At 33.7% G+C, this 23,502-nt stretch overlaps 1 protein-coding gene and 1 long non-coding RNA gene across 4 annotated transcripts in view; one reads left to right on the forward strand and one right to left on the reverse strand.

Moving 5' to 3' along the window:
* LOC143196284 (nephrin) overlaps positions 1-23,502 on the reverse strand; it is a 360,346-nt gene that overhangs the window by 62,745 nt on the left and 274,099 nt on the right. Inside the window, exon 6 of the mRNA XM_076403953.1 lies at positions 8,392-8,536. Coding sequence (XP_076260068.1) covers positions 8,392-8,536 — 145 coding nt within the window. The remainder of the gene's footprint in view (positions 1-8,391; positions 8,537-23,502) is intronic.
* Positions 1,156-10,454, forward strand: LOC143196285 (uncharacterized). 3 transcript variants are annotated; one of them, XR_013005721.1, is made up of 2 exons: positions 1,156-1,282; positions 10,150-10,454. It is a non-coding gene; the product is annotated as an uncharacterized LOC143196285 (long non-coding RNA). The 3 variants fall into 3 exon arrangements; XR_013005720.1 differs by lacking the exon at positions 1,156-1,282 and adding an exon at positions 1,301-1,651; XR_013005722.1 differs by lacking the exon at positions 1,156-1,282 and adding an exon at positions 8,373-8,498.

Raw genomic sequence — 23,502 nt, forward strand, 5'->3', positions numbered from 1 at the left:
TCTTTTAGCAATAAGCCCTTTGGATTTAAATGTATAGAAGAATTAGTGACCCGCCAAGCAATTTTCATTTTAAATTAAGTTCTAACTTATCTCTTATAGCGTGCGTTTCATTTATTCCCGGTTCCCGGCTATTAAAGACCACCACGACGACGTCTCGCTCTGTCTCTTTTCTCTATTACCTTGCAACTGTACCACGGCGCTACCGTCCTTCCTTTACCTAACCTTATATCCTGTCCATTCTCCCGTCAGCCACATGTATCATTTAATATCGCAATAAACAAGTTTTTATTCAACCAGTGTTTTTATCACCCGTGCGAATTCCTTCCACAAGATAGTAGTGAGTATTCGGACAAACAATCGCATCGACAGCTACACATCCCGACCGATCCACCAGACGAACATTCCTACACAGAGAATGCTTTCATTTCTGAAAAAAAAACCAGCATGGTAGTTCAAGCCATAATACTAGATCTTTTAAAAAATTACTTCACGGGAATCAGTACACAAATCCACGGCTAAATAACTGTAGTGAAAATGAAAAAAGAGAAGAAAAAGAGAAATAAAAGAAAAAAGGAAAGTAAGTAGTTGTTTACGCAATGAAAATGCAAGTGAACGCATCAATTCAAGAGTTTCGCGGTTGGCTTCGATATATGTGCATTCTGGTTGATGGGAAATTGTTAAGGTCTCCGCATATTTTGTTGCGTGCTTATTTAAGGAAGTTCCAATATTTGAATCATTCTGAACATGCTTAATATTACCGTTGGTGGCAGAAGCTTCTGTTATGGCAAGAAGTTGTCAATCTACGTATAATCCGATAAAATCGACGCAGTTCTCTGAACAGTAGAGAAGCTCGAACAGTTCGAAAAGAATAACAGCAAACCGGAAATTACACATATGAAGCTGATGAAAGACTGCAATATAATATAATGCTGGGATAAGTGATGAATTAGTATGTTGTTTAAATTAATTAATTAGTGTCCTTAGTAGTTTAGTAATAGTACTCTAAATGTTTACTGCTACTCTAATGCGTTATACTAGCTACTATAGGTAGCGACCTTGAAGCATGTCGAATTTTACATAGTGGAATAACGGTCTACAAAATACCCAGATATATAATCCCAGATGTTGAACGGATGGAGTGCCCAGCAGCGATAACGAATAGCTGGCGGCAACACCGAGACCTTTATCTGGGTTGTTATTGAAGGGGATTTCCAGTCATTCAGTGCTCAACCATCGTTTGGTTTAGACGTGCCACCATCGACTGCCCAAGCAGCGTCAACAGGTAACTCCGCTGACGTCCGTTTTATCATTTGTATTTTTTCACATATTTTTTATATAGCCATTTTATTTTATATAGAACTGAATTATTTTTATTAAATTTTATTTAATTTTAATATTAAAATAGTACTTGAAAAAGTACTTGTACCTCGACAATACAATCGTGATACGTCAAGGATATCAATATATATATATATATATATATATATATATATATATATATATATATAATCCCATATGTTGAACGGATGGGGTACCCAGCAGCGATAACGAGACGTTTATCTGGGATGTTATTGAAGGGTATTTCCAATCAGTGCTCAACCATCGTTTGGTTTAGACGTGCCACCATCGACTGCCCAAGCCGCGTCAACAGGTAACTCGGCTGACGTCCGTTTTATCATTTGTATTTTTTCACATATTTTTTATATAGCCAATAAATAAGGGTCACATAATGTAAACAACACTGTTTCGTTTTGTTTTACCTCCATTCACCGAGCCACATTATTTATCCTATATATATAGAAATGAATCATTTCTGAATTATTTTTATTAAAATTATTCATTCTATTAAATTTTAATATTAAAATCGTACTTGAAAAAGTACTTGTACTTAAATAAGTGTAGGACGTATTTTCCCCATTTTTTAAGTACTTGTACCTCGACAATACAATCGTGATACGTCAAGGATATCAATATTGTGCAATGTTTTTACTTTTATACCGATCACATTCATCGAGCAAAAGTTGTTCTTGTATCTCCATAACATTGGTAGAAAAAATTAAAAGTATACCATGACTGGCCAGTGTTTATTACAGCAGAACCAACGTACTGCAAATGTATATCTTTGAGTTTGTGTCTACATTCTCACACTTTTCGAAGACCACAAACATGTTCCAAATTATGTTTAATATAACGTCGTCAGCTGACAGCTGTTTTAAGATGTCAGTGTTGCTACAATGTGCGAGCTGGAAAGATATAACCAATCTTGACTTCTTGGGTTTAAATCTGATCTCAAAGTATTAAATAGTTCATCTGCTCGGATCCAAAAGTTGAGCCGAATTTGTAAACTCGTCTAATGAATATTAGATAGTATTTTCTACCGTAGTTAAATATATAGTTTTGGTGTTGAAACTCTTCTACTATTAGTGCAGAATCCTCATAGCATTTATCAATATTTTTCTTGATTCCGGTGATATTTTTGTGCAAAAAATAATGCTCGATCAGTATCTTTTTAAATTTTGTCGATTTTGGTCGAAATTCGAGAGCTTTTTTGCAGTAAATGACGCAACTTGCTCAATATATTACACTATTCTATTAATTGAAGATGAAATGAGGTAGCGGTGCATTTAAAATTACAGCCCGGAAAAATTCACTGATTAGTTAAAACTGCTCCCGTATTATGATTATCATCTTAGAAAATTATATATTGCGTTATTCGTTGGCGCCAATTTTATACGTTTTTGCTGGTATTTCCGCTTCGTGTACTTATATCTCTATAAAATTTTAGAGCCCAATACAGCATTAAAGCGACAGTATAGCTTGCACGACCGTCCTGTTATCTTCCATACACCATACATTATAGCTTTCTGTCTTTTACATATAACAGGTCAATTGAAAAGTCCTCGGCCTACCATAATAAAACACATTATTTTGGCAAAATTAGTTTTTTTCATCAACATAATTCGCTTCAAGGGTGATACACTGATTGTAGTGACCCTTTAACTTTTCAATTCCACCTTTTTGTAGTACGATTTGTCCCTTGGTTCAAAATAAGCTTTAGTTTCGGCGATCACCTCTTCATTCGGCGAAAATTTCTTCTCAGCTAGCATTCTTTTGAGATCTGAGAACAGGAAATAGTCGCTGGGAGCCTGATCTGGAGAATACGGATATGGAAGAATATGGATGAGGAAGCAAATTCGAAGTCCAATTCATGATTTTTTGCCATTGTTTTCACTGACATGGTGCATTAGCTTGGTAAATAGCAGTTTCTCTTTCTTCAAATGCCATTTTTCGGCGATTTCGTTATTCAAACGAACCAATAACGCTATGTAATAGTTGCTGTTGATGGTCCTCCCATTTTCAGGGTAGTCAACGAAAATTATTGCATGCGCATCGCAAAATACAGACGCCATAACCTTTCCAGCCGAATGTTGCGTTTTCCCACGTTTTGGAGCGGGTTCATCATGTGCAGTCCACTCGGATGATTGTCGATTAGACTTCGGAGTGAGAAATGATGGAGCCATGTTTCATCCATTGTAACATATCGACGCAAGAACTCAGGTTTATTACTCTTGATCACCTTCAAACACTGCTCCGAATCATCAACTCGTCGTTGTTTTTGGTCAAGAGTGAGCTCGCGCGGCACCCACTTTGCACGGAGCTTTCTCATACCCAAATATTCATGAATGATATGATGTATACGTTCAATTGATATCTTTAGAACGTCTGCTATTTTATTCAGTTTCAACTTAGGGTAATTCAAAATCTTTTCAAAATATTCTAAAATCATTTTATGGATTTTTTAAATGTTTTCGTCGGTAACAATCTGTTTTGGGCGTTCACTGTGTTCACCGTCCGTGCGCATTTTTCGACCACGTCTAAGCTTAGCTTACCAATCCTGGGGCAGTGTCCGGAAACTCGGCATAAAGCTTTTGCATCAACTGTATTTTTTCCATGCAAAAACTCGGGTTTATTACGCGTGATCATCTTCAAACACTCCGAATCGTCAATTGGTATTTTTTACCTTCAAAAAGCAATATTTTGTCAACATACGAAATTCCTTTTTATCCATTTTGTTCACAATAATAAGAGTTGCTTCACTCAAAATGCTGTAATTCACAAACTAATGATCTGACAGCTGTCAGCTTTATACAGGCATCTTTTGAGGGTTAGCGCTAGCTAAAAACATATGGATTTAATTCTAGTAGCGCCATCTATGTGTCAGGCCAGGGACTTTTCATATGACATGTTCAACAACCACTAAGCTCTCTGAAGCTGCCTTCAGAACCTGCGCTGAGTTTTCATCGGATATGTCTCTCAAATCACCTCTGAAATCTTGGTGATATTTTTGTGCAAAAAATAATGCTCAATTAGTATCTTAATTTTGTCGATTTTGGTCGAAATTCTAGAGCTTTTCTGCCGTAAATGACGCAACTTGCTCAAGATATTACACTATTCTATTTATTGAAGATGAAATGAGGTAGCGGTGCATTTAAAATTACAGCCCGGAAAAATTCACTGATTAGTTAAAACTGCTCCCGTATTATGATTATCATCTTAGAAAATTATATATTGCGTTATTCGTTGGCGCCAATTTTATACGTTTTTGCTGGTATTTCCGCTTCGTGTACTTATATCTCTATAAAATTTTAGAGCCCAATACAGCATTAAATCGACAGTATAGCTTGCACGACCGTCCTGTTATCTTCTTTTGGATAAATTTCCGGCACTAATTTATTGAATCGCTCTTGACGGTCCGCTTTTTCGACAAAACGGCGCTATCCCGTAGTAATTTGTGATAAGTTTTACACGGCCAGTAAACACGATAAGTGCTTTTCGCCTCTGCGTTCGATCTGATAGCTGGTAACTTCGAAATTTATGAGTGTCGTTAGATCGAGTATGTGGTCTTTGTACCGGCGAAAATTAAAAGTACGACTAGTTAGAGATAGTGAGGCTATAAAGGGAGGGCGATTAAAATTTTAACGTGGCCGGATGGAGTTTATTACGTTCGACTTTTGAAGGTCGCCGAGATGTTGATAATTCATTTCGGCAGTTTAAAACTGCTCGCTGAAAATTATTTTGTTTCAGATAAATGTAATTTTGAGTTTATCGGCACCATTTATTATGAGTCACTCTACTTATTATGAATAACTCATTTTTCTCAGCGTCGAAGATGCAAGATTGCAAACCAATATATCTGCAATGTCTAGATGTCTAGTCTTTAATCTTTAAATTCGGGGGGACCGAAGTTTTTCATATTATCTAAGCTCAACCATTTAAAAATATTTCTTTAGAGGAATTTCTCAAAACTTAAATTATTTTCGGGGATATAGCTGTTTTAATAATGCGGCATCTAAATCGAAGAATTTGAAAACGAAATTTTAAACCCGTTCATCTAGAAACCACATTTTCCAGACGCCCGACATGATATCTGAAGATGTATTAACACGATGTAAAAGTGACTTATTTTAACAAACCATTTTAAAAATTGTTCCGTACATAACGAACATAAAAGGCATGCGGTTCGAGGAAAATTGGAAGCCTCAGAATAGGTTATCAGAAAGTTTATGCTATCAATCGAAAATGTCTTTAGGGTGGTAATTCGATATATTTTAATGTAGCTTTCTGTTATAAAATATTTATGTACTCTGCGAGGAATAGAATAACAATGAAAAAGTAAAATGCGAATTTGTCGCCTGTACATTTTTATGGGATCCGCCACTCTTTCAGAGACTTAGCAAACAGCAATAGTTTCCAAAAATGGCAACATTTTTGGTCAATTCTCTTCGGCAAGATGTAATATCTTTACATTTCCAGGACACGTCAGTACTTGAAAATAGTATATTTGCGAAAAGCGTTTTGTCATATATGAAGTATTGCTTTAGCGATAAAATAGATAAAGTTTTTGCATCGTGGGGATGACTTGGTCATGCATCACCATCAACGACAAAGGCGAATAAGCATAGCTTCAAGCTAATTCTCTGTATTTGGCGGATCAGCTTGATCAGTTAATGAGATTATCACTGGGAATCGCTCTCTACTGGAACTAACACGTTTGGAACGAGCATTGCGTGAAAAATGGCCGCAATACAAGCAAAGACACAACAATGTTATTCTTCAACAAGACACTGCTCGCCCACACGTCAAAATATGACAAAACCTACAAAAATATACTTGGAAATATTAAAATGGTAAGCATTAGTTCCACCGCCGTATTCTCCAGACTTTCATCCTTCTGATTATAGCTTGTTCCATCAAATGTGCCATAACCTCTTTGAGCATCACTTATCTTCTTACGACGATACAAAAAAAGTGTTGATTCGTGGCATCAAAAGACTGGAAAACGAGAGAAAGTAGCGACTATCAATGAATAATACTTTGAATAAAATTTATTGTGCCGATTTTTCAGAACAAAGCCTCAAATTTAAAAAAAATATATACAAGGCTAAATCACTAAAGCTAGAGGAAAATAATTTTTAGCTTTTACCTCTTATAACATTCTTTTTCTTAACTGAACATTACTAAGAAATAACTCAGGAAGTGAGGGGAAACATTTTTTTTGTAGAGCAATATATAACGTCAATCAATTCTTCATTATAAGATTGAAAGTTTCTTGATTTCGACCGATAGCTTTTTTAAATATAATTCTTAGTGCAATATCGATCTTAGGTGGTATAATTTTTACTGAAATACTAAAATATTCCTATTATAACTATTCTTAAACTATTCCTTTTAATTCTAGTTTGGACTCGGTACGAAATTCCAGTTCAAAGCTATATTGCCTATCTGTATTAACTTAACCAGCATTTATTACAAGACAATTATGTTTTATTTATACACTGTTAAAATATAAATCTAACCAGTTTTAGCTGAGTGGTGTTTTTCCCGGCCGTAACCATGGTACACTCTAATATATACCAAATCGCTTCCTAAGCTCTAAGTAAAATTTATAGATCAATTTCGTTCAGTTCTCGTTGGGTGTAAATTTCTTTTAGGGAGATTTCAACGTCAGTCCTCTGATCCGTTTGGATTTTACGTCTAGACAGAATAGATCAAAACGTTTATTTTAATCAATGAATAACAATGGCATGAGAGAGTTATGGGGGTGTTTATACAACATTTTACCAATTTGAAGGTATGCTTCTCTTACATATATTAAGAGCACTGCATTGAAATTGAAATGTTTTTTCCAGTTGAAATGTAGTTTTACTTAATCACAACTATTCTTACCAATCAAAAAGGTGTACATTTCAAAATATACTTTGCATTATTACTCAGTTCGTATTGAAGACTGCTGAGCTATATTTATTTTAAGTTAAACAAACATTATATTATTCGTATTTTAATATAACATTCTTATGAAAGTTTATTGATCTTATGAATCTTGTGTACCTTATATTTACCTTATTATAGATTCAAATAGTTAAACTAACATTATTGTACGTAAGAAAAGATAATTAAGGATCAAAATAATATGTTCATCACACTAAACAAATTTATGACAAAGTCAAAAATTATTATTTCTTCACCAACATAGCTTATATAATGACAATTATTATTTTATTGTTACCAATCAAAGAGATGTAGTAGGTTTTCAAGACATTTCAAAATATATTTTTCATTATTTCTTAGTATTGAAGTCTCTGAGTTTTTACTAAAACAAACAATATATTATACATATTTTAATATAATATTTTTACGAATGTTTATTGTTCTTATAAATTTTGGGTACCTTATTCAAACAGTTCAATATTATTGTACGTCAGAAAAAAAGTAGAGCTCAAAATAAAATGTTTATCAATCTAAACAAATTTATGACATAATCTAAAATTATTATTTCTTCACCACCATAGCTTAAATAACAGTTTACTGACAGAAAGTTAGAGCTAGTATCAAGGAGTAATAAAACAAAAGCCACTTAAAGCCACTTGTACAGTTTCTTAATTCAGAAATGACTGATAGTTATCATATTATCGATATAAAGTTTGTAATAAAAATGCAAAACATTTTTCGTACACACATTGTATCATAACCAATTCATCAGATACAGCCAGTGAATCCCAAAAAAGCCAACGATCAAAATCCCACTATCTTTTCCACCATGAAAACAAAATTATAATGATATTTACTTTATAGAAAAGTAAGTACAAAATATTATTGTAGAAAAATTAATACATTATCTAAATAAAATGTAATACAATTTTTTTTCTTAATTAATATTAAGCATTGTCTAAAATTATTTATGATAAAGTTCAGCGATATTATATCAATAAATAGAAAAGTAAAAACTATCCTTTACAATTATAATTTCGTCCACAATTACCGATATATTCAGATATCCCAATCTAAATATTTTCTATAGTAAAAATAAATAATGAAATCAAAAATACGTACGGTGTATGTCTAGTTTCCATCCATCTTCAATGCCACTGTCTGGAATCTGGGGTTGCTGGCCTCGACAAGACAGATACTTCCCTCCATCCTCCACAGTTGGAACAAATGTTAGTACACTAGTTGTGGTATTACCATCTGGGCTTGTCTGTAAAAAATATTGCAAATTCAGTTATATGCGCAGGTATTTATACAATAATGTATAATTAGATTTTATACAAAACTAGTAAATTATGAAGAAATATTATACTTGAAAGTTAAAAGTAGTTACAGTGTATTGGTGTGAATAACACTGTACATAACATTTGAGAGCGTTTTGTTTATTCTGTATATGAGTCGTTAATAATTTTGTTCAACTATGTAATACAAACATTTTGGTAGCCCTATGAGTTACATATGCATCTGTATATTCAAATTATCATCTTAAAATTTTTCAGGAGGTTTTCTATCGAAACTTTTCTATAGTTCCCCCAAGCTATTGTCCTATTATTACCTACTACTACTCTTAGATACTCTACTCTTCTTAATATTCTCCCACATTTCATGGTTAGTATGCCTAGAATGGTCATTGAATTCTATAAAATTTTTTAGTATTCTTTGCAGCACTGTTATTTTAGTTGTGATCACAGAGTACAGTGGTTATCGATTGAGGGCAATTTTATGTTATTTGCATTGACAAATCCCAGTTCAATTTGTTCGTTCATCTTTTATTTCCGTTGATTACATAAAACCATTTTGTTTGCTATGAAATATAAGATATATATAGCCCAGATAAAATCGATTTAATTAATTGTCAGTATCAATATTATATTGATAACAATAACAATAATAACATCATATCAATAAACCATATGTTTAATAGCAATATAGTAAAGATCATCTATATATATATATATATATATATATATATATATATATATATATATATATATATATATATATATATATATATATATATACTACGTTAAAAACTAAGGTAGCTGTTCTATACAAATAAGACTTAATGCAGAGTAATATAAATCACACACTCCCTAACAGTTTGAAAAACAGAATTTCGCAGTTAATTTAAAAAAGAAAAATGCCCACGAGCATTTTTATTCATATACCAGCTCCAGTGCGAGGAATAAACTATGCGCTTTCACTGTTAGAGTCAGATAAAGTTCGATAAAACGAAGCTACAGATGTTCGCATACATAAATCTTTGAACAATGCAGATGGCCATTCAGTGACGCATTGTTGAAATTGTGCCGAAAGTTTTATTACTTTACGAATACAAACTAACAAAAACAAAAATAATTATCGCTAATTCAGGCAACTTCAGAGCTAATAATTAAGTCAATAATAAGTGTAAGAAATATTTCGTGTCGTTAAAAATATTTTATTTTATTCACCACCGAACAAAACAACTCTTCACTTTTTTATACTTTTATTAGCTGCTTGCGTGTGCTTTTTTGAATGTTAAAGTTCTCAAGAATTATCAGAAGTATTAGGAATTAACTAATTAGTAGTAGTACTAGTAGAGGTTTTCACTAGGACACAAATTTTCACACAACAACGAGAAAAATTAAGTCTCTTACGAACTACATATTAATTTTCAGAAAAATGGTATATATAATGGTATTGGGCTTACGTCATATGTTTAAAACACCAATGAAATAAAAATAAAATATTTTGAAGAGTTAATTTACTAATACTAGATGGTCTTCCATTCAGAATATTTTATATTCACCATTTACTAGTTTTCTTATTTTTGGTTTGTAGCGCCCTTGAAGCATGTCGAATTTTACATCGTGGAATAACGGTTAACAAAGTACCCAGAAATATAATCCCAGATGTTGAACACGGGCGGGGTGCCAGCAGCGCCAACTAGAACCCGATAAAGGAATAGCTGGCAACCCCGAGACGTTTATCTGGGACGTTATTGAAGGGTATTTCCATTCATTCAGTACTCGACCATCGTTTGGTTTAGATGCGACACCATCGACTACCCAAGCCTCGTCTTCAGGTAACTCCGCTGCCATCCCTTTTATCTATTTTGTATTTTTCACATTTTGATATTACTTCAATAAATAACGGTCACATAATATAAACACCGCTGTTTCATTTCGTTTTACCTTCATTCACCGAGCCACATCATTTAGTCTAAAGTTTTTTTTACTAGACGAACCGGTATTAAACAATAAACAAGATCACACTATAATAATTTAAAAAGAAAATAAATTCACGTGGCAGGGCTACCTTCAGGTGATACGAACAATCGACACTCTCACTCAGGGTCAGGAATGGAAAAGAACATCGGGGCGTCGCGTCATCCCCTAGCTTTACCATCCGAGGTTGTCACGTCGTACCCTCTGTCAGCACCACTTGTTGCCACCTCACCGTGGGTGCTAACTTCAGGTATATGTAACGCAATTCTTCAATACTGCAAAACTTCAATAACATCCCAGATAAACGTCTCGGGGTTGCCAGCTATTGGTTATCGGGTTCTAGTTGGCGCTGCTGGCACCCCGCCCGTGTTCAACATCTGAGATTATATTTCTGGGTATTTTGTAGACCGTTATTCCACTATGTAGAATTCGACATGCCTCAAGGTCGCTACAGGTTTAATAAATTATCGTTATTTTATGAGATAAACTGGCTACTGGATGTATTATTAGAACTCTGTAAGCATAAATGTAACATTTTTGTCAAAACATGCTCTAGGAAGGTTTTCAAAATATTAAAGAATCAATAATCAGAATCATAATCAAAATACCAATAATCAGATTGGATGGTGTTAGACGTTTTAGTCTACGCATTGTTATTTTGCATATTTAACTGATGAGCGGGTACATTGGATTGCACTAACACTCTTTCGGGTACTTCAAAAGAAACACGTTGAATTGCGCTCGTTATTGGTTGTAGAGGAATATCGTGTTGTATCACTTCATTTGAAACATAGTGCGGAGCTTCGACAATGGCACGCAATACCTTATTTTGGAACCGTTGTAATTAGACTTGATAGATTTATACAATAACATCTTGTTATCTGATGATAACTTGGATTTGGGACCGATAAATCAATATGTTCGGTAGAGTATATGTCTAAGTTGTTTCCGTTTGGTGAGTATTTGCTTCATTAGGAAGAATCTAATAAACGAAGCCTAACTACGGTTAGGCGTTGATCTAGACGCATACCAAGATATTTAGCTTCCTCTGCTTTGCGGTTGTTAACAAATATTAATATAGAGTGGTGAACATCTTCTATTGAGCGTAAAATTTATATGACTGGATTTTGTTTCATTAACTCTTATACGTTATCATTTCAGCCACATTGGTAATTGATTTTGGAGTGTTTATAGGTTAATTGATACTATGACTGGATCTTCATACGAGACTAAGATTACCGTGTCGTCTACGTATGTTGCCACAGTGGTTATTTTTGTTGAAGGTAGATCAGCTGTGTACAGAATATATAGTACCGGATGTAGTACACTAATTTGTGGAACTCCTGAATATATTGCATGTAATTCAGTATGTTCATCGCTTCGTTTTACTGTAAAATGACGATCTGTAATGTAAGATTTTAGCATCTCATACTCCGGATGAGAAAGAATCTTCTTTAATTAAACCTGCAATCACGTATGATTGAGATATGTCTAGGAATGCAGCTGAATAATATCTTTTGGTGTTTTAAGTCCATATTTATGTTGTTAACGAGTCTATTCACTTGTTCTATTGTTCCATGCTTATTGCGAAACCCAAATTGTTATTCCGGAATGATCTTTCTTTTTTCTTTTATACAATTCAGCCTCCTTATGTACGGCCTCTCAAAAACTTTTGAGATTATATAGAAAATCGGTCACGATATCAAGAAATTACAATTACAATTACAATACAGTTACAATCAGAGAAATTATAATCGATTGTCAATATTATGAGGCATTAAATTACAGTCGTAAAACTGCTGGGTTATGTTTTGCCGGTGGAAGGGTAAAATCGCCACAATTTGTTCGTTCGTTTCTGACATGGGACACACTCTAATATTCAAAAGTATCATAATTGTTTCCAAATTACCACATTGAAAGGATTACACCGTAACTTTTTTTGGTAGCATTCAGACTTGTATTAGAAATAGGTTAACAAAATCAAGTAAATAAGGACAAATTTATCCCTTACTAGGAGCGTTGTTACCACTACTAGATGCAGATCATGAAAACTCACAAATTTATTATATGAATGAATAGATATTATGCTCAGAATGAACGGTAAAGCAATTTAACCACGATATCCAGAACAGCATTGAATCGAATACCCTCTGACAGCCACAATATTATCAACAGAAGAGATAAAACACCCGACAGTGAATACTACAGTGAATTTACTTCACTAATAACCCACTAAGTGGATAATGTAATTGTTTTTGTTTGTTCTGGCCCAAAACCAGAAGGTGGAGTGCATGGAGCATACCTGGTCGTGGAAACTTGCCCTGAAGTGACAAGTTGGATCAGGCTATGTCGGACTGTTTCTGGGTCTACCATTACGCTAAACCCAAAATACAGATGACGACTGTGAGTCGCCACTGCTACTGCATTACATTTGGGAATATGGCACCCGTTAACCGGGCAGCCGTTATTGGGCACGAGGACCCGACGAAAAAAAAGATAGTGAAATTAACTATAGGTTCGCGAACTTGAGTTAACATACGACTCGATGCTGTCGTATAGAAGCAAAAGTGACGACTGCAGCAACGGATGAAGTCGTTTCAGTCTGGTAAAGGAGGACGTTAGCGGTGACGCGGTACTAAGCTCCCAGCATGTCGACCAGCTCGCGAAGAAATGAAATTTTATTATTGGAGAAAAATTTAAAGAGATATGTAGATGATACGAAATTTACACTATATTTTCGATATTCAATATACTTTTCATTAAAAATCAACACTCCAAAGTAACTCCAGCTTTTTTATTATGCCTGTTAATTTTCAGTTACCTTTGCGGGAAATATGAAAGGTACACGGATCGTACGCAAGACTAATTTAGATATGGCGCCCAGACAATAGCACGTTAACCGCACAAGGTGTTTGTTTTAAATTTAGCGGACTACGTTCTGGTTAAACCCTATGGGATAGAGGGCGCCGCCGTGGAACGACGAAGGGTTAGTGTAAACAGCGTCTGACACTAAATAGGGCACGTGCGTTATCGAACTACTTAAGTGATATCAGGGCTGATGTTTGTTATGATTAAGCGAATACCGTTGGTCCTATCCAGATTAGTTTAATCGCAATTGTTGTAATTGAACCTGATGAAATTCGACATTGTTTGTCGGGAACAAAGTTCGAATTATTAAAAACATTTTAATTATAATAGATTTTTTAATAATTACATTAGATATGCTTAGTACAATCTTAATTTACAAATTATTACTACTGTTCTTTGTGCATACACAAGCAAGGCGAGTACGGGATTAATATATCAGTATGCATTTCCCAAAAATTACAATAGATGTTACTTAAATTAATATATATTTCATGTTCAAATATAGTTAAAGGGGATTTAATATTTTATAAAAAATGCCATCAATTTATAAATAAGATAATTACGATATTTTAAAAACAAAGGTCTACAACAAAGAAACTTTATCTGAGTATTTTTAACAGACTATTCATTTGATACGCTGATAATATTTCGGGGACTTCATGAAATTTTGTTCTTCGCAAATTAAATATGAAGACCATAGCAGGTGCTCGGCTAATGTATGATCTTGTCCATATCTCTCGGATAACAAGTGCCAAATTTCCATGATTTTGCATCTATGGAGTAAGAGAGACCGAGAATGTTATTAGACCAAAAAAAGGGCTAACTGTGTTTTTACCACCTTTGCCATATAATTGCCATATAAAACAGAGTAACATAAGTTTTAGGTTGTTTAATGGACCTAAAAGTACATTTTCTTCATTTGTACCTCCACTACATTCCGTAAAATGATTTGTGACGATCTATAATGGACCAGAAACTCTAAAAGTACCTCAACATGCTAGTGTAAATGCCAATAACAAAAATGAATTCGGAGATTAGCTTTTTTATACTCTGTGCTAGCGGTTTTAACGCTTTTTAGAACCTTTTTGATATTTTGGCAATAACAATTTTAAAGAAGACAATGACTAAACATTAGAACTACGTAATTAAGAGTAATTGAAATCAATACCAAACTAATAAGTAGAAGAACTATTCTTGTTAAAATTGAATTTATTGAAACATTATATTATAAGAAATCGGTATATTCTGAATATCACTGAAATCCATAGAATTCTTAAGTTATCATTAACCTACTCTATTTTGAATTCATTCTATTGACATTAAAAAGGTATCAGTAATTATTTCGATTAACAAACAATTCCGTTTAAAGGATTACCAACAGAGAAGAGAGGTTACCAAAGGAACATTTTGAAGCTGAAGAGACAATCATTAGTTTAGTTTATTGGAATTTAGGTATAAATATCACAATCTGGGTTTATAAGACCACAAAAAAATTGAAGTTGCTTAAAATACCTCTAGCCAAAAGCAACATGTAATTTGGTACCGTCAATTTTAGAATTACTTCAGGAGGGAGTTATATAGCTCGACTCATCATGTACTGAATGTTCTATGAGATAAATTTACTGTTAAGTTACTGTGGTTGAAAAAGTGACGAGTAAAGTGTTTCTATTGGTATTTAAAATTTCTTATAATTCCCATTATAATTACAAAGTATCTTGAGTCATAGAAAGAATTTCGGTACATATTTTAGTGCTGTAATAAGTATTAAGTGGTTACTTGACACAATGTTTCTCAATAATCCCTCAAAGGTTTTGCAAATGCTGAGAAAGGAAAGATGTTAACTGATCTGAGTTTTGCAAGAATCAGTAGTAACTAACTGTTCAAGTTAATAATTAATGTTATATTAATCAGTCATATACAAGTCCTTCAGATTGTTATGAAAGCAGAAGAGGTAGTTGATTGAAGTCACTCTACTGAAAGCGAAGTCAAAACTTTGACGTTAAAGTTCAAATTTTAAGAATTGAAATTCCAAACAGGTAATAAAAAACAGAAGTTAACAATATAACGTTAGATTCCAGCTCTATTGAAAAATTATTCTTGTTGCTGAACTTATAATAATTTAGAAATGACCACAAAGAATATGGTGAAGCCCTGGGCTAGCTTGGAGAGAATAATATTTTGAAGAAAAAACCGAATCTGCGTTATTACAACCATTGTTTAATGAACAACTTAATTTAAATTAACTTGATGATTCCTGAAATATGTTACAAACCAATTCAGTATCAAGGATTGTAAATTGAACAATTTGTTTACGATACACATTAAAAATAATATTTATGCCGCCTTGGTTGGCGTAGCGGTAAGGAGACAGAACGGTTTACCTACTGTTGCGATAGTCGCGGGTTCGAATCCTGCTGGGGCATGATAGTAAATTTATGTTTGTGATTGTCCTAGGCAGGACTGCAAAATCTGACAAAGAAAATGATCCTAGTCACGTCAATAACCAGGCTGAATAAGACTGGATATCTTTTGGGGTGATATCTAAGTTAGTCACTCACCAGTCTGTAGTCACCAGTCATCTTAATGCCGAGGACCGTGGTTCAGAGCCCATATTAAACTATAGGTCCAGTATGAGAAAACCAATATTTGAGTTACGATATTATCACCGTTCGATCAAATGTATTAAATTCATTTTATTTCTGAAGACCGCTTATCGTTTTTCAACGTGGCACTATTTGCAGATAAATTTCAATTCACGGGCCGTAACGGAGAAAATTGAATTTAACACTATTTTCGCCCGCAAATATTCGATATGCGATGGAAATCGACCACGCCAACATTCTGGCCACTTTTCCCTCGCTTTTTGCTGGCCAGTTCATCAGTTTTTCATTACTTTTTACGTTATCGCAAAAGGCTAGTTATTTCGGTGATAAATGTTTCTGGTTAGCCGAAGCGACCATCGGCAAGTTTCATTTTTCTGGTTACAATTTTTACAGTTATATATGCGGTGTGAATAATAATATACTATTGTTGGAAGAAAAACTGAAATATATACAATATAGTAAAAAATATTACCTTAAAATCTATTTGCGAACCCTACATATACTACCGTAAAGTGATTTGTAAATTTGTAAAAAATAATGTAATTAAAAAAATTAAAATAAAACAGTACATTATGATTAATTATACACAAATCTTAATCAAGACTTCAATCAATCGCTTAAAGTTAGTTAAAAATATTTAACCATCAAAATTGACATCTCTATTTTTAATTACTTTTTTATATATTTTAAAGTCTCATTTTTACCAACGAGGGTTTATCTGGACTAGACCTACAGTTTAACGTGGACTCTAAACCACGGTTCTCAGCATTAAGCTTATCGACGGGCGAGTAACCAACCTAGAAATTATCCCAGAAAACATCCGGTCTTACCCAGCCTGGTTGCTGGCGTTACTGGGATCATTTTCCTTGTCGAATTTTTCACTTTTGCCTAGAACAATCGCAAATATTATACGAGAACCAAAATACATTTAAGACCATGCTCCAGCAGGATTCGAACCCACGACTATCTCAACAGTAGGAGGACCGTCCTGGCGCCTTTACCACTGCGCCAACCAAGCCGACTTTAAACTACTTGTTCTCGAATGTTACTATTTTATTACCGTATTTAAATATTCATCTTTACGTATTTCCACAACTCCGCTGGGCTCGATGACCATGGATTCTTAACATTTCTATCAAGTTTGTCCCGTGTATTCATCGATAGACAAGTAATTGAAGAAAGACCTTTCTCTCAGGCCACCAGAAAGTAAATGTCTCTTTTTAACAGTAGTTGAATCTGGCCTTTTTGATTTTCCTGCTTTGTGTTATTTGTTATATATATTTGTAATCTGTTCATATACTGGTTTCACTTTGCGTCGTTTCATCGAAGTGCGAACTCTAACATAAACTAATGAGCTTCTAAGCACTAAAAACGCATGTATGCACAAAAACGGTTGATTTTTATAAACAATGTTATTTCTTAATATGTTATGACAATGCTCGACCAAACAATGCAAAACATAGCATAGTTGGAAGTAGTTAAATTAAACCACCCGCCTTGTCCCACAGAAAGTAATCCTTCCTACTACTACTTGTTCTGACACACAAGTCCTGACTTATCTAAGAAGCGCTTCACTTCTTATGAATGTACAACAACATTCGTGGATAGCCTCAAAAGACATCATTCCTTCGAGATAGAATTAGTAAATTGGCAGAAAGATGGGAAAAACCAGCAGCTATAATACTCTGCATAAAATATATTGTACCGTTTTTTTTACAATAAAGAAAATTATAGAAAAAATGCGTTAAAATTGATTTTTAGGCCTGAAAAAATAAACATTATAAACAAGTAACATTGAGTCAAATTAATATACCCTAAATTTTTATTTAAAAATGTATTGCAGTATTTTTCTATATCAACTGAAAATATGGCACAAAAATAGTGTGGAATGTTTATTCGTTTCCCACAGTGCATTATTTAATTAATCTAAATAGTATGATGTTTGGTTTCTAAATGTACGTCTGAGTTACACTAACTTACAAAAATCACGGTCTTCTAACGAACTGCCTCATCATTTCGGTTAATTCACGTCCAACTTTCCTGCAACATCGCTCCGTACTTCTTTCGGCTAAATAAATTTACTCGCACTAAACACGACACAAGATTTAAATCAACAAAACGTCCCCTTGTTTGATAAGTTTCGCGAAAGTTTCTCTTGTACTTCTGCTCTGATGAGGCTCTGCAATCAACACGAGGGCCCTGTTAAAGGGCTGCCTCGCCAAATACGGATGCGATTATTTTCTCATTTCGAAATTCGGCAAGTATAATATAATATAATGTAATATAAGAGTCACCTTATATTATGAGGATATATTTTTTAACAAATATCTCCATATTTGGCACCATCCTGCATAGAAAACCATGGAAAAGATATATTGCCTTCCTTTTCTAGTGGCGGTACATTCTTTTCGAGTCGTTCGATACAGTCGATCAAGTCAAAACCACAAAAAAGTCTATAATATATAGATTTTCTGATACATTAATAATCCTATAGCAATAATAAATAAACTGTTGTGTTATTATTGGAGGTTTAACATACAATGGTTTTAAAATATAGGAGAACAAGGGTAAGTGCAGAATTTAAGGTTAAATGTTTAAAAGCTATACAATTCAAACAGCATCAACTTTATTCATAATGAAAATGTCAGTAGCCAAAATTATAACACATCATTTTCAACGACATCAAATAGGTATCAACATATGCCAAAATTTAATGATGACAAGAACAGAGAAGAAAATTTTTCTTGTTGTGTTGGAAGTAGAAAAAATAAAGAAGTAAGTTTTTTCTTGAGATCAATATTAATTAATAATCAATAATATTAATTATACATAAACATAAACATCTTGGTAATTAGAAAAAATATAAATGTACAGTCTATGTAGTCTAAATATAATATATCCAAAATATCAGTGAACTGACATCATCAAGATGTGTAATGTATTGCCTATTGTAGTTTGTAGATTCCTACCATATAGTATTTTCCTTCTTATCTCATTCCAGTTAAAACTAGATACAATGCTGGCTGATTATGTAACCGACACAGAACGCAAAAGTCGTTCGGTTGTTCAAAAATTATTTAAAACATTAATAATAATATGAAACTATAAATCGCAAACGTTGTCTTGACGTTTTGTTTGTTTTGATAAATTTCAAACTGCTGCTTAATATTTTTCATTACTCTAGTTGAAAATGTCGAGGCCAAATAAATAGCCAGAAATAGATTAGGTCTCCAGTCAATGGAATTTTACTGGTAAGGATGGCATTCCATCCTTACCAGTAAAATTCCTTGGAGAGGTAAGTATTGATAATATTAAACAAACTGCTGGGGATTTTGGTGGAAACATTTATATTGTGCACTGAATATTTGTAGGGACACTATGACTAAAATGCCCCAAATGAAAGAAAAATAATATAATTTTAGATTCAACGAAAATAAAGTATCTATATACCTTGATGTTAGTTCCATTCAAGATTTAGTCTAAAAAGGTATAAAAATTGGTAACTGATTTTTTATTAACTCACATATAATTCAATAAAATTATTTCAGAGATAACTGTTAGTGTGGACAGTAACCATAGAAAACATAGGGATATACAGCTTTTGGAGACATATAAATCATAACTAAATCAACATAACATTAAATAGTATCTCAAGATAGATAACCTACAAAGAGGTTCAATGTAACTTCCAGCCCTTCCATCTAAGGCCAATCACCTAACTCGTCTAATTTTGACTATGGTCAAAATTAGTCTTTGGAATGGTATAATTTATATGGAATTCATATAAATACCGACACAGAATTTCATTAAAATCGCTCCAACTGTTTAGAGAGTTCAATTGCAGACACAAAATTACATTACCGATAATTTATATCTTGTACGAAAGATATCTGTCACTGAAAATTAAAGGAATATTTAGGGAGAGAAAAAACTGGAATAACGCGATTGGTAGAACTCCTCCTAATTCTGGTTTCTGCGGCAACATAAAAACTTTAGTATGTGTCCTAGTTGATCCAATAACTTCTTCTGACCGGAGCTCAGCTTGAAATATTAATTCAGTTAGCCGAGAGGCCTTCTTCATGGGAAAAATTAAATGAAAAGGACAGTAGAATGAAAAGCAGATAAGAAATTGTATTACCGACTTTTTCGTTTGTTTCGGGGTTCCGGTCCCAATTTATTAGATATCTGTAACAGAATGTATATATATTTCAGAAATAATGCTGTTTCAGAAAGCATGAAGACCGCCTCCATAATTATTTCTGTGATTAACAGAGAATAATGAAAATGAGAAATAATGAAATGCCACAGCAATAGTTATAAAATTACGTTTTAGCGGGTATTCCTAGAAATTTGACCAAAATATATAAGAATATTTTTGAAAATTTGTATTACTTGTAGCTGTTTTAGCTCTTTTAATAACGTGGAATCTAAACATGAAATTTTAAGTGGACCCAAAAATTGTTTTTAAATTCTCAAACTACTTTTTTATATACTTTAAAGTCACCTCTTTATCAACGAGGGTTTATCTGGACTGGGCCTACAGTTTAACGCGGGCTCCGAACCACGGTCCTCGGCATTAAGCCTACCGACTGGCGAGTGACCAACTTAGAAATCATCCCAGAAGATATCCGGTTACCCAGCCTGGTTTCTGGCGTCACTGGGATTTATTTCCTTGTCGGATTTTCCACTCAGGACAATCACAAATGTCAAACAATAACAAACATAAATTTACGACCATGCCCCAGCAGTTCGACTTAGAACCCGCGACTATCCAAACAGTAGGAGGACCGTCCTGTCGCCTTTATCACTGCGCAAACCAATCCGGCAAAACACTTTTTTGAGGCTCAAATTCTACTGAAAAAATTTACTTAAAATTTGATGTGAGCCTTCTACTACACTTTTATGGTATTGCATGTTACTATTACATGTAAAAAAATACAGAAAAGACCACTTCTGTCCAACCAAGAAGGCAAACAAAGAAAGTCTTGAAGGTAAACCAATGTAAGTGTGTCCAGGAAAATTATTTTGAACAAAATATCGTGTTTTCTTTTTCTCCAATTAATTACTCATTGAACAACCAGATATACTCGAATATATTTTCACTACGTTAGGTAAAACTGATATATTTGATTCTTAAGAGCGATAAATTAATACTTGGTCAGAAGGTTTTCAAATCAATTCGCCAGCGACCCATTTCATTCGGCTTCATTGGTTTAAAAGCAACGGGAATGTTTCAAGAGGCGCCATTATCGGTATTCCCTTTTTTAAATGGGTTCCTATCGGAACGTTCGCTCAATTTACGATGACTGGTTTCAGTAAGGCCACAGCTAAGAATAATAATATTGAATTAATTAAATTGTAGTTGTTTGGTTGTATTACGCAATTGCCAGATAATCTCCATTTAATTGATTATTAACTGTTTGTTTAGTCTCTGAATACAAATTTAGCACTGAATATAATGTTCAGCTTAAACTGAAACACACCATGATGTGGGAATTTTTATAGAAAATAACTAAAATTTATACTAATAACAGGTCAGTTGAAAAGTCGCCGGCCTGGCACACAGATGGCGCTACTAGAATTAAATCCGTAAGTTTTTCAGTTAGCGTTAGAACTCAAATTATAGCATTTTGAGCGAACCAACTTTTGTTATTGTGAAAAAAAATGGATAAAAAGGAATTTCGCGTGTTGATAAAATATTGCTTTTTGAAGGGAAAAAATACAGTTCAAGCAAAAACTTGGCCTGATGCGGAGTTTCCGGACACTGCCCCAGGAAAATCAACCATCAAGGATTGGTATGCTAAGTCTAGACTTAGTGAAATGAGCACCGAGGACGGTGAACGCAGTGGCCGCTCAAAAGAGGTTGTTACCGACGAAAACATTGAAACAATCCATGATGTGATGATTATGATTTTGCATGAGCGTAAATTGAAATTGAATGAAATAGCAGACACTCTAAAGATATGAACTGAATGTGTAGATCATATCATTCAGGAATATTTGGGTATGAGAAAGCTCTGTGCAAAGTGCTGTTTGTGTACTTTTGACCAAAAACAGCGACGATTTTATGATTCGGAGCAGACTTTGAAAATTATCAAGCGTAATAAACCAGAGTTTTTGCGATGATATGTGACAATGGATGACACGTGGGTCCATCGTTTCTCTCCGAAGTCCAATCGACAGTCATCGTAGTGGACTGCACGCGATAAACCCGCTCTAAAGCGTGGAAAAACGCAACAGTCCGCCGGCTAGTTTATGGCGTCTGTATTTTGTGTTGCGCATGGAATAATTTTCATCGACTACCTTGAAAAAGGAAGGACCATCAACAGCGACTATTACATAGCGTTAGTGGACCGTTTGCAAACGAAATCGCCGAAAAACGGTCGCATTTGAAGAAAATGAAAGTGCTGCTTCACCAAGACAACACCGTGTCACAAGTCAGTGAAAACGGTGGCAAAATTCCATTAATTGAGCTTCAAATTGCTTCCTCATCCCAGCGACTATTTCCTGTTCTCGGATCTCATAAGAATATTCGGTGAGAAGAAATTTTTGTCGAATGAAAATCTAATTTTGCCAAAAAAAATGGGTTTTACTATGGTAGGACGGGAACTTTTCAATTAAATGTTAAACTATACAGATAATTTTTGAGGATGTTAACAAACGAATTTCTCTTAAAAAAAAACTGGTCTGACAGGTTTTGTTCTGTTGTTATTGTCTGAACGACGAATCGTGATGCTTATGCTGGGAATAAACAGATGCTTTTTAAAACTTGAAGTGTCCTAATTGGAATAGTTTATGGCTAGTGGTCTTTGACATTTCTTGTAACCTTACACATTCATCCGCGATAATTTTCTCTTCAGAAGCCTACCGACATTGCTAGTTGTGTATCAATTATGTTCAAATCTATTTTAACCTAAATCAAACCCCAGTCCAGACACCTCACTCACTAATCCATTCAGTCTTAAACAAAACGTCTCGATAGATATATGTGCTTAAAAAATAATTGTTAATAATAAAATGATGACAATTTTAATAATTTACAATTTATCAAAATCGACTTGAAATGTTCAATAAAATTAATGAAAATGTAACTCGTTGGTTTTGAAGCTAGCTAATTATTTTAGTGTTTGAAAGGTTTACTCACATTATATTCTAAACAAACTTAAAGATGACCAAAAATTGGAGGTTTATTTGAAGGATATAATAAATAATTAAAAAAAGAACTTAAATTACTGTTATATTAACCTTGATAATTAATATTCTAATATTAAGTACATTCTGCTCAGTTACTACCTTGAGTATTCGAAGATTTTCATTAGGACAACTTTGTTAATTTGATCAAAGAATGAAAATGAAATAAAGTTCATCATAAAGTTCATAAAGAAATCAAGTCATCACAGTCAACATATTCAACATATCCTGAAATATAGCAAATCATCAGGATAATCATAAGAATCGTGTTTTAATCACAAACTACTAATCTAATCATCGATCTA

Source organism: Rhynchophorus ferrugineus, unplaced genomic scaffold (assembly GCF_030347505.1).
Source record: "Rhynchophorus ferrugineus isolate W39M unplaced genomic scaffold, kcgeb_rfMv2 rfM4, whole genome shotgun sequence".
NCBI classification, from domain to species: Eukaryota; Metazoa; Arthropoda; class Insecta; order Coleoptera; family Curculionidae; genus Rhynchophorus; species Rhynchophorus ferrugineus.